At 44.8% G+C, this 12,341-nt stretch overlaps 2 protein-coding genes across 3 annotated transcripts in view; one reads left to right on the top strand and one right to left on the bottom strand.

The window, feature by feature from the left end:
• The window catches only part of ATG4A (autophagy related 4A cysteine peptidase), a 71,862-nt gene extending 64,109 nt beyond the window's left edge, over positions 1-7,753 (top strand). The window contains exon 14 of the mRNA XM_067023769.1: positions 6,732-7,753. Coding sequence (XP_066879870.1) covers positions 6,732-6,802 — 71 coding nt within the window. The 3' untranslated portion in view covers positions 6,803-7,753. The remainder of the gene's footprint in view (positions 1-6,731) is intronic.
• An 883-nt stretch (positions 7,754-8,636) lies between these two features.
• COL4A6 (collagen type IV alpha 6 chain) overlaps positions 8,637-12,341 on the bottom strand; it is a 296,513-nt gene continuing 292,808 nt past the window's right edge. For both annotated transcript variants that reach the window (XM_067023768.1, XM_067023767.1), the window contains 3 exons: positions 11,972-12,163; positions 10,972-11,258; positions 8,637-10,247 (listed from right to left, as the gene is read on the bottom strand). In XM_067023768.1, the coding sequence (XP_066879869.1) occupies positions 9,987-10,247; positions 10,972-11,258; positions 11,972-12,163 (740 nt within the window). In that variant the 3' untranslated portion in view covers positions 8,637-9,986. The remainder of the gene's footprint in view (positions 10,248-10,971; positions 11,259-11,971; positions 12,164-12,341) is intronic.

Below are 12,341 nucleotides of genomic sequence, written 5' to 3'. Positions count from 1 at the left end.
TGTTTTTTTGCTATTGAGCTGTATGAGCTGTTTGTGTATTCGAAAATTAATCCCTTGTCAGTCGCATCATTTGCAAATATTTTCTCTCAGTCCGTAGCCTGTCTTTTCATTTTCTTTTATGATTTCCTTTGCTTTGCAAATGTTTTCAAGTTTAATTAGAGCTCATTTGTTTATTTTTGCTTTTGTTTCCATTACTCTAGGAGACGGATCCAAAAAAATATTGCTGCAATTTATGTCAAAGAATGTTCTGCCAGTGTTTTCCGCTGGGAGTTTTATAGTATCTGGTCTTACATTTAGGTCTTTAATCCATTTTGAGTCTATTTTTGGATATGGTGTTAGAGAATATTCTAATTTCATTCTTTTTCATGTAGCTGTCCAATTTTCCCAACACCACTTATTGAAGAGACTGTCTTTTCTCCATTGTATATTCTTGCCTACTTTGTTGTAGATTAATTGATCATAAGTGCATGGGTTTATTTCTGGGCTTTCTATCCTGTTCCATTGATCTATGCATCTGTTTTTGTGACAGTACCATGCCGTTCTGATGACTGTAGCTTTGTAGTATAGTCTGAAGTCCAGGAGTCTGATTCCTCTAGATTTGTTTTTCTTTCTCAAGATTGCTTTGGCTATTTGTAGTCTTTTGTGTTTCCATACAAATTGTAAAAATATTTGTTCTAGTTTTGTGAAAAATGCCATTGGTGGGCTTCCCTGGTGGCGCAGTGGTTGAGAGTCCGCCTGCCGATGCAGGGGATACGGGTTCGTGCCCCGGTACGGGAAGATCCCACATGCCGCGGAGCGGCTGGGCCCGTGAGCCACGGCCGCTGAGCCTGCGCGTCCGGAGCCTGTGCCCCGCAACGGGAGAGGCCACAACAGTGAGAGGCCCGCGTACCACAAAAAAAAAAAAAAAAAAAAAAAAAAAAAAAAAATGCCATTGGTAATTTGATAGGGATTGCATTGAATCTGTAGATTGCCTTGGGTAGTATGGTCTTTTTAACAATATTAATTCTTCCAGTCCAAGAACATGGTATATCTTTCCATCTGTTTGTGTCATCTTCAGTTTCTTTCATCAGCATCTTATAGTTTTTGGAGTACATATCTTTTGCCTCCTTAGGTAGGTTGATTCCTAGGTATTTTATTCTTTTTGATGTGATAGTAAGTGGGATTGTTTCCTTAATTTCTCTTTCTGATAGTTCATTGTTAGTGTATAGAAATACAACAGATTTCTGTATATTAATCTTGTACCCTGCAACCTTACCATATTCATTGATGAGCTTTAGTATTTTTCTGGTGGCATCTTTAGGATTTTCTATGTATAGTATCATGTCATCTGCAAGCAGTGACCATTTTACTTCTTTCTTTCCAATTTGGATTCCTTTTATTTCTTTTTCTTCTCTGATTGCTGTGGCTTGGATTTCCAAAACTATGTTGAGTAAGAGTGGCGAGAGTGGACATCCTTGTCTTGTTCCTGATATTAGAGGGAATGCTTTCACCTTCTTACCATTGAGTGAGATGTTTAGCTGTGGGTTTGTCATATATGGACTTTATTATGTTAGGGTATGTTTCTTCTATGCCCACTTTCTGGAGAGTTTTTATCATAAATTGATGTTGACTTTAATCAAAAGCTTTTTCTGTATCTATTGAGATGATTGTATGGTTTTTATTCTTCAATTTGTTAATGTGGTGTATCACATTGATTTGCAGATATTGAAAAATCCTTGCATCCCTGGGATAAATCCCACTTGATCATGGTGTATGATCCTTATAATATATTGTTGGACTCAGTTGGCTAGTATTTTGTTGAGGATTTTTGCATCTATGTTCATCAGTGATATTGACCTGTAATTTTCTTATTTTTTTGAGATATCTTTGTTCTGTTTTGGTATCTGGATGATAGTGGCCTCATGGAATGAGTTTGGAAGTGTACCTTCCTTGCACTTTTTTGGAATAGTTTGAGAAGGATAGCTGTTAACTCTTGTCTAAATGTTTGGTAGAATTCATCTGTGATGCCATCTGGTCCTGGTCTTTTGTTTGTGGGGAGTTTTTAAATTACTGATTCAATTTCAGTACTGGTTAATTGGTCTATTCATAGTTTCTATTTCTTCCTGGTTCAGTCTTGGGAGATAGTACCTTTCTAAGAGTTTTTCCATTTCTTCTACGCTGTTCATTTTATTGCCGTATAGTTGCTCATAGTAGTTTCTTATGATCCTTCGTATTTCTGTGGTGTTGGTTTTAGCCTCTCTTTTTTCACTTCTGATTTTATTGATTTGGGCCCTCTCCCTTTTTTTCTTGATGAGTTTGGCTAAAGGTTTATCAATTTTGTTTTTCAGAGAACCAGCTCTTAGTTTCATTGATCATTTCTATTGTTTTTTAAGTCTCTATTTCATTTCTGCTCTGATCTGAATGATTTCTTTCCTTCTACTAACTTGGGGTTTTGTTTGTTCTTCTTTCTCTAACCTGTTTTAGGTGTCAGGTTAGGTTGTTTGAGATTTTTCTTGTTTCCTGAAGTACGCGTCTATCGCTATAAACTTCCCTCTTAGAACTGCTTTTGCTGCATCCCATTGGTTTTGGATCATCATGTTTTCATTTTCATTTGTCTCTAGGTATTTTTTAATTTCATCTTTGATTTCTTCAGTGATCCATTGGTTGTTTAGTAGCATATTGTTCAGCCTCCATGTGTTTGTGTTTTTTGCAGTTTTTTTTTTTTTGTAGTTGATTCCTAATCTCATAGTGTTGTGGTTGGAAAAGATGCTTGATATGATTTCAATTTTCTTAAATTTACCAAGGCTTGTTTTATGGCCTGGCGTGTAATCTATCCTGGAGAATGTTCCATGTGCACTTGAAAATAATGTGTATTCTGCTGCTTTCAGATGGAATGCTCTACGGGTATCAAGTTCATTTGGTCTAATGTGTTATTAAAGACCTGTGTTTCCTTATTGATATTCTGTCTGGATGATCCATCCATTTATGTGAGTGGGGTGTTAAAGTCCCCTACTATTATTGTGCTGCTGTCAATTTCTCCTTTTATGTCTGTTAATATGTACCTTGTATATTGAGGTGCTCCTATGTTGGGTACATATATATTTACAATTGTTATATCCTCTTCTTGGATTGATCCCTTGATCATTATGTGGTGTCCTTCTTTGTCTCCTGTAACAGTCTTTATTTTAAAGTCTATTTTGTCTGATATGAGTATTGCTACTCTGGCTTTCTTTTGATTTCCATTTGCATTGAATACCTTTTTCTATCCCCTTACCTTCAGTCTGTATGTGTCTCTAGATCTGAGGTGAGTCTCTTTGTAGGCAGCATATATACAGGTCTTGTTTTTGTATCCATTCAGCCAGTCTATGTCTTTTGGTTGGAGCATTTAATCCATTTACATTTAAGGCAATTGTAGATATGTATGTTCTTATTGCCATTTTGTTAATTGTTTTGGATTTGTTTTTGTGGGTCTTTTTTTCCCTTTTCTTCTTTTGTTCTCTTCTCTTGTGATTTGATAACTACCTTTAGTGTTATGTTTGGATTCCTTTTTCTTTTTTGTGTGTATATCTATTATAGGTTTTTGGTTTGCAGTTACTATGAGGGTTTTGTATAACAGTCTATATATAAATGTGATTGTTTAAGTTGCTGATCTCTTAATTTCAAGTGAATTTTAAATACCCTGGGGGCTTCCCTGGTGGTGCAGTGGTTGGGAGTCCGCCTGCCGATGCAGGGGATGCGAGTTTGTGCCCCGGTCTGGGAGGATCCCACATGCCGCAAAGTGCCTGGGCCCGTGAGCCATGGCCGATGAGCCTGCGTGTCCGGAGCCTGTGCTCCGCAGTGGGAGAGGCCACAGTGGTGAGGGGCCCATGTACCTCAAAAAAAATACCCCGTATTTGTACTCTCCTCCCCTCATGATTACAGTTTTTGATATCATATTTTACATCTGATTGTTTTCTATATCCTTTAACTGCTTATTTTGGATACAGGTGACTTTACAAGTTTTGTCTTTTAACCTCCCTACTAGTTTTGTCTGTGTATGATATACTACCTTTATTTGCCTTTACTGGTGAGCTTTTTCATTTTGTAATTGTCTTGTTTCTGGTTGTGGCCTTTTCTTTTTCACCCAGAGAAGTTCCTTTAACATTTATTGTAAAGCTGGTTTGTTGATGCTGAATTCTTTTAGCTTTTGCTTGTCTGTAAAGCTTTTGATTTCTCCATCAAATCTTAAGGAGAGCCTTGCTGGGTAGAGTATTGTTGGTTGTAGGTTTTTCCTTTTCATCACTTTAAATATACTGTGCCACTCCCTTCTGGCCTGCAGAGTTTCTGCTGAAAAATCAGCTGATAGCCTTATGGGAGTTCCCTTGTGTATTATTTGTTGCTTTTCTCTTGCTGCTTTTAGTATTCTCTATCTTTAACTTTTGTAATTTTGATTATCATGTGTCTTGGTGTGTTCCTCTTTGCATTCATCCTGTATGGGACTCTCTGTGCTTCCCGGACTTGGGTACCTGTTTCCTTTCCCAGGTTAGGGAAGTTTTTAGCTATTATCTCTTCAAATATTTTCTCAGGCCCTTTCTCTCTCTCTTCTCCTTCTGGGACCCCTATAATGTGAATATTAGTGCACTTGATGTTGTCCCAGAGATCTCTTAAACTGTCCTCCTTTCTTTTCATTCTTTTTCTCTCTTTTCTGTTCAGCTGCAGTGGTTTCCATTACTCTGTCTTCCTGCACACTGGTGCATTCTTCTGTATCATTTGGTCTACTATTGATTCCTTCTAGTGTATTTTTCATTTCAGTTATTGTATTCTCCATCTCTGTTTGGTTGTTCTTTATCTTTTCTCTTTGTTAAAAACTAGCTTCTCATTCTGTGCATCCATTCTCCTCCTGAGTTCTTTGATCATCTTTACGACCATTACTCTGAACTCTTTCTTGGGTAGATTGCCTATCTCCACTTCACTTAGTTCTTCTTTGGCGTTTTATCTTGTTCCTTTGTCTGGAACATATTCCTCTGCCGCCTCATTTTGTCTAAGTTGATATCTGTATTTTTATGTCTGTGGTAGGTTAGTTATGTTTCTCAACCTTGGAGAAGTGGCCCTCTGTAGGAGGCATCCTATGCGTTCCAGCAGTGCACTTCTCTCTTGTCACCCAAGCTATATGCTCTAGGTGTTCCCCCTAAGAGGGCTGTGTGGTTCCTTCTGTTGTGGCGGGCTGACTATGTGGGTGGTCTGCTAGGCTTAGTTGGCTTCTGGTCTGGTTGGTTGCCAGGCCCTGCCTTGTGCAGATGCTGCTTGTTGCTGTTTAGTGGGGCCTGGTCATGAGGTGGCTGGTTGTGGAATCCAAGGGGGCCCTGGGGCTACTACTGGCTCACTGGTGGCCGGAGTCAGGGTCCCGAAGCCTCTGGGGCTCTTGCCCAACTACTGGCAGGGGTTAGTGCTGGATTACTGGCAGGCAGAGCTATTTCCTGGAGTGTGTCTCCTGGGCCCAGGGATCCCAGAGCTCATTTCAGATCACTGGTAAGTGGGGGCTGGTTTCTGATACAGTTAGGTATGGGGTCTGGGGTGTCCCTGAGGTTGCAGTGGCCTGCTAGTTGGCAGGGTCAGGGGCCAGCTGGTCCCAGGATAGGGTCTGGCCTGTGTTGTGGGATTGTAGTTTTCTTGCTTCTGGTGTCTGCCCCCTGGTGGGTAAGGCTTCTTTAGAGTCTTGTTCTGGCTTCCTTGTGGGAGGGGCCAGGGCCTGCCCACTGGTGGGTGGAGCTGGGTCTTGGCCCTCAGGTGGGCAGGGCCATGTCTAGGGGCTTGTCTAGAGGCCGTGGGCTCAGGACTTCTTTAGACAGCCTGTCTGCCGATGGGTGGGGCTGTGTCTCTGCCCAATTGGTTGTTTGGCCTGAGGTGTCCCAGCACTGGAGCCTATAGGCTGTCGGGTGGGGCCAGGTCTTGGCACTAATGATCCAACATGTCAGCCACCAGGAGTGTTCACATAGTTGAATGTTCCCCAGTATGTCTGCCACCAGTGTGTATGTACCCCGGGTGAGCTTCAGCCACCACCCCCTGCCTCTCCAGGAGAGTCTCCAGGCCCAGCAGGTCTGGAGTCTGGCCTAGGCTCCTATCAAATCATTGCTTTTGTCCTGGGTCCCAGTGCACATGAGATTTGTGTGTGCCTTTTAAGGGTGTAGTCTGTATTTCCCCCAGTCCTGTGGGCTTCCTGCAATAAAGCCCCACTGGCCTTCAAAGCCAGCTCTGGGAGCTCCTCTCCCCAGTGCCAGACACCCCCAGGCTGGGGAGCCTGATGTGGGACTCAGAACTCTCACTCCTGTGGGAGAACTTCTGTGATATAATTATTCTCCAGTTTGTGGGTTGCCCACCGGGGGGTATGGGATTTGATTATATCACGAGTCTGTCCCTCCTTCCCGTCATGTTGTGGATCCTTCTTTATGACTTTAGTTGTAGAAGATCTTTTCTGGTAGGTTCCAGTCTTTTTCATCAGTGGTTGTTCTGCAGATAGTTGTGATTTTTGGTGTGCTCATAAGAGGAGATGAGCTCAGGGTCTTTCTACTCTCACATCTTGGCCCTTAAACCTATTTTGATTCTTTATAGAGAATTGCTAACACTCAGCAGTGGTCCTGCCTATAAGTCTCCTCTACACAAGCTTTTCTGTAGCAAAGCAATTAAAAGTGCTTAGTCTTAACTACTGAGTAACTTATTGACCGCCTGAGCCAAAGTGTCAAGCTTTTTTCTTCCTCTTTTCTGTATTGTGATAGAATTCATCGACTCTACTGAACAACTAGAGGAGTTTGACCTGGAGGAAGATTTTGAGATTCTGAGCATATAGAATAGTGGGAACTCACCTTGGAGATCTGTCTTCCATCTGGCACCAGAAGAACATGAACTCATCACACAAAACTTTTCTAGTCAGCAAGTGCCTGATATGCCAACAGCATACAAACTTGATAGCAATCATGACTGAGCCAATCACCTTTTCTCAGAAAAAAACAAGTGAACAATATACCCCTTCCCCAGAAAGAACTAAAACAATCATGGAATCTAGGAGCAGAAAGATTAGGAGTCGTCTCTTGAACTTCCCAGCTTCTTACGTGGCCACAGCGAATCTTCAGCTACTGAAATGAAGAGGTGGATGTCTGGAAGATAGACAGCAACTCCCACCTTGCTTCCAGCACCAGCAGATGAGAGGTGGTTACCCTGTGCTTCTTCACCCTTTCAGGTTTGACCTCTCTGGGCTAAATACTAAGAAGCAATCTGTTCTCTTGCTCTAATAATAAAGTGATAATCAGTGTATCAGGGGAAAAAGTTCTTGTTATATTATTTGAATATGTATTTATATAATTATAATTGATCTCAAAAAGTGTGTCAAAGACATTACATCAAATGAATACTTATTGATCTCCTTCCTATTTGAGAGAACCTTAACTATTTGATGGGTCACTGTCCCCATCTTTACTGATACTTTTGTCATATGGTCACCCTGTCCTTAAATCATCACTTAAATCAGGGGTCTGCAAACTTTTTCTGTCAAGGGTCAGATAGGAAATGTTTTAGGCTCTGAAGACCACACAGTGTCTGTCACAGCTACTCATCTCTGCTGGTGAAACCCCAAGACGGCCAGAGACAATGTGCATGCACGTGAGCCTGGCCGTAATCCAATAAAACTTTATTTACAAAAACAGGCAGAGGGCTGGATTTAGCCCACAGGCTGTAGTTTGCTAATCACTGACTTAAATTGTTGATTTGTGTTTGGGAAATTAAAAATTGTGTTTGCATTTGACTCCGTTTTGCTTGACAGTCATAACTGGAAAGAATTATTCATGTGGTGACATTAATCTGTGTATCAAATACAATTCCAAACCATTTCAGGACTAGCAAGCAACATACTAAATTTGAAAGCACATATTCGTCAAATTGGCTTTGCTAACCACTCTCCTGTGTGGATGCACCTCATGTCCCAGTGGTATCTTCCCCTTTTCCTCTCCTTGTCTTCTTAACCTATGCATTTCACCTCCCTGCTCAACCAAGCCCCCAGGAAGGCCAGCAACTGCGGTTTGAAAGCTAGCACCAAACCAAGGTGGGTTTTCTTGTGTGGTATATTTAGGAATATTTGAACACTTGTTTCCTTAGATTCCGTTTTTTTCTTATCCAGTAGGTACTATATTCCAGTGGTTCAGAATTCAAAAGGTGCAAAATGGTATGCAGTGAAATGTCTCTCCCTCCCACAGGTCAGTTCTCTTTCCTGAACACTCCCAATGTTATTAATTTCTTTTTCATCCTTCCAGAGGATATATTTTATGCATATACAAATATATGCACATGTATCTTAGATTTGATTTTAATGACAGTAAAATTTCTCTACTTTTATCTGTAAATGATCCTGAGGCCCCAGAAATATGGAAATTCCTTTCTTGAACTCTAGCATATGATGGGGCTAAAAACAGCTGTAGGCTTATCTTGAAGCATGTTGTGGATTTGTTGCCTGTTGGAAGACATTATCAACCCTTGACTTCAATTGTATTTTTCCGTGTCTCAGTGTTTTGTTATAAAGCTCGACTTGCAGTGACAGGAACCCCCATGGCTCTGAGGGGGGCTTATGAATTTCAGTGAGATGGACTTTAGAAAAGTTTTCATCAAAGAAAGAATGTCAAAAGAGTCAAATGTTCATATTGGATTCCTTTTATTTGCAATGTACAAAACTGACACCATGCTTATTACTGAGGAGGTGAAGGTAACAATAGTTCAGATTATACTGATTATGCTTTGTCTGTGTTGGCACAGTTTACATAATATTTAAGGAAGCAGAATCACCTGGAAGGAATTGCCTCATGTCAACATAGCTAAGTGTTCTGGGAAACTGTTAATTAAAGGAAATGGTTAAAACAAATCCCCCTAAACAGAATATACTTTACAGTCTACTCAGGCTTGCTTTGGGTCTGCTAACTGCTAAAGAGAGGACTGTGCTAGATTTTTATGAGGCTTTAAAAACATATCAGGATGGTTTAACAGGCTACCTGTGAAAGAGCAATTGGTTGGACATTTTAATGGAAAGTCTCTCACAGCCTCAAAATGCAAAGGAACCAACACTGCAGTGTCGATTTGCCACACTGCACACATCTGAATGGCATTTGGAATGAACAGGGGCTTCTGAGAAATTGGGACAAGGGATTTTCCTTTTTGTTCCTGGAGTCAAAAGCAAAATTCACGCCTCCTTACCCATCCTCTCCTCTCCCCCCAGCCCGGGGGAAAGGGCTGCAGTTCTCATTTCCCTTTATGGGTCTGACGGCATTTGGTGCATCCTCTGCTCTACTCTGAACCAGGCCAAGTCTGCTGCCTGTGGCTGGGGAGGGAGCCGGCAAGGAGGAAGTGATTTGTCTACGACCACGTGAAGTTAACGAGCACCTCTCAGCTGCTGGCCTTCCAGCGTCCCTAAGCTCACTCTCGAAGGCGTCAGAGCTCGCCCCGGGACACTGGCTGGCACCTCATTCCAGCTCTGCTGCCTGCCTAGACACAGTGGGTCTCCAGGAAGAGTTGAGAGCTTGCCCTGTGCAGGCTTGAGCCATCCATAATGTTGAGCCAGAGAAACTTTTTCCACGTGGAAACACTGGGTTCTAGTTTAAGCCAAATGATGTGTGGTGACCTCTGGACATCATGAAATGACTCCTTTAGCTATCACGAAGAGCTTTCTGATCAAGAGAGTGAGGAAAGCTAGCATTCTAAGAAAGTGGTGGCCCAGCAGGTCTTTCTGAGGTAGCCATGAAGAGTCACACAAACATCCAAAGCAAACTGTAGCACCGAAATGGGACAGCAGATCTCAGCAGGGCGGGGCTCACCCATGGGGCCTGGGGGTGGGGGGTGATCAGTGTCCCGTAGTACAGCCCAAACGAGACGCCAATGTACAACTTGACAGATGGGCAAAAGGGCTTGGCCTTCCTTCTTCAGACCGCTCAGGTTTGTGAGGTGACCGTTGTGCGGGGCAGGGGAGGGCAAGGAGCAGAGTGGCAGGTGCCACCCTACACGCTTTTCATACACACCTGGCAGCGGCTGACCCGGGTGTGGAGCTGCCCGGCTTTCAGCGTCTCAGATACAGGCTCCTCCCCAAACTGCTGCCTCTCTCCCACCGTCGTCAGCCAGAAACTGTACTTGTTGGCAAAGTAGTGGCAGGTGCCCCGGGCACCACTGCACTCGATGAAAGGAGTGGCTCGGAAATCCTCTAGGCAGGAGCCAGGGGAGACCAGGGACTGGCCCCCGCCCTCAGCGCCGGCGGCCGTGTGCTGAAACAGATGGGCGGTGGCTGTGAACTGGTCACCTTGTGGGGTGATGGACTCCACTGCTCTGTCTCTCAGCTCTGGTCCCTTGGCTCAGGACCCCCTGTGTGGCCAGCGGACCAACAGCTATGTTTTAGGACCAGGGGCGCTCATCCTCCCCTGTCTCAGCCTCAGAGCCGGGAGCGCCCCCTCCAAGCTCCCTATAGCGCCCTCCTAACCCACGGGTCCTGGGCTGCGGCTGTATCCCAGCCAGTATTTCGCAAACTGCTGCCATCCCGCCGAGTCCAAGGTGTGTTAGGTGCCCCCCGATCATTTCCACTGACAAATCTGAGAAGGGCTGAATCAAGGCAACTGCCAACAGGGTTCAGGATGCGGTTCTTCTCAGAGCCCTCCGTCAGCCCCAAGCCCTTGGCGGTGTGCTCCAGAGAAAGGAGAGAGCATGGAATAGTCCACAGGCTCGTTAGACCATGGGCCCTTCCCCCCAGTGGACCTATGAATAGCTCTGGCTCTGAAGTCACCCTCAGTGGAACTTTTACTGCAATCTGTACCATACCCTTTAGGGTGTCATTTAGTGTTTGTTACCTGCCGAGAACAAGGAGGCCTCGTATTTGGCCTAACGTCCCGGCCCTCGAGTCACAGGGCTCCCTCAGCTCTCGATTTCACAATTTCCCTCCCAGCACTCCCTGCCCTCAGCCTTCATCCTGGTGGCGAGGGCGGTGCGGGACCTTACCATGAGGAAGGAGTACCCAATCCAGAGGCTGCGCCAGCCCAGGGGGCACTGCGGGATGGTGATGTCCTGGCTGTGCACAGCAATGGCCTGTGAGGGCGCCTCACACACAGAGCAGCGGCTGATGTACTGGGGTATCTGCGTCTGGCCGACGGGCATCATGGGGATAGGCGCGGTGGTGGAGAGCCAGTAGGATTTATCGTTGCGTCGGGCATAGTGGCACACTTCGTTGATGTTGCAGTAGATGAAGGGCATGGTGCTGAAGCGGGGCAGGCAGGAGCCAGCAAACCCTGCAAGGAGAGAAGGTGCGCAGGGGCAGATAAGTTCTGGCCGAGGGGCAGGGCTGCGATTGTCCCTGGAGCCACTACGACTGGACTAGATGGTGGTTTGGGTTTATATCCAACTGCTCGTCGCAGAGCAGGGCCGCCTTTCCTTCCTATCCCAGACCACTGTACACACACTGAAGTCTATTTTCTATGCACCAGGGAAGTTTGATAATGAAAAGAATCTTTTTAGGAACTGAATGATAACTCCCTAATTAGTCTACTTTGTCAAATCAGCATTTCATAGAGTGAGCCTGCGTGTCTCTGAAACACACCTGAAGACGATTCAATTAATTCTTGGGTAATCATTGTTGCCGGCAGGTCATATTATTATTACTACTACGGATCGCTAACGTTTAATGGATGCTTAATACGTGTCAAACGTTGTTCTAAGCATTTTGCATGGGCGATTCCTGTAATCCTTAGTCCACCTTATGGGACAAGTACTAGAATTAGGCTTGTTCCACTGAGAAGGAGGTGGAAGCTTAGACAGGTTGAACAACGTGTCCAGAGCGAGCGGAAGAGCTGGAGTTTGAACCCAGATCTGCCTGACTCCAGAGCTGGTGCTTGCAACCCACTACCCAACACGGGCCCACCAAGGGTTGGGAGGAGCGGGGAGTGTGGCTCTTGGTCCTTGTGGACACAGAGGGCCAGGGCTGGATGTGTGAGCCGGTACCTACCCAAGTCCTGGTTGTGGGCTTTCTCCTGCCCCTCCACGAACAGCAGGCTATAACCCACCCACAGCTGGCTCATCCCGACAGGGCACAGGGGCACCTGTTCCGACTGGCTGTGCTTCACCAAGGTGTAGCCCACTCTCACGCTCTGCCCAGGCATTCCAGCCCTCCCGAAGGGGCCCGGCTTCCCTGGAGCTCCTGAGATGGAGAGAGCAGAGATAACCAAGGACCTGCTGAATCAGAGGCAGTGAAAAAGCAGAGCTGGGGTCAGTGAGGCAAAATCACACCCTCCTCTCCTGCCCGTGGCAGACGTGGCTAACAATCGCAGCACTTTCCCAGCGAGCTTCAGGACTGTTCTTTACTCAGGACGACTGAT

This window comes from Kogia breviceps, chromosome X (genome assembly GCF_026419965.1).
Source record: "Kogia breviceps isolate mKogBre1 chromosome X, mKogBre1 haplotype 1, whole genome shotgun sequence".
Taxonomy (NCBI): domain Eukaryota; kingdom Metazoa; phylum Chordata; class Mammalia; order Artiodactyla; family Physeteridae; genus Kogia; species Kogia breviceps.
Note: the sequence above shows the minus strand (reverse complement) of the source record. Positions and strands in the feature narration are given on the sequence as shown.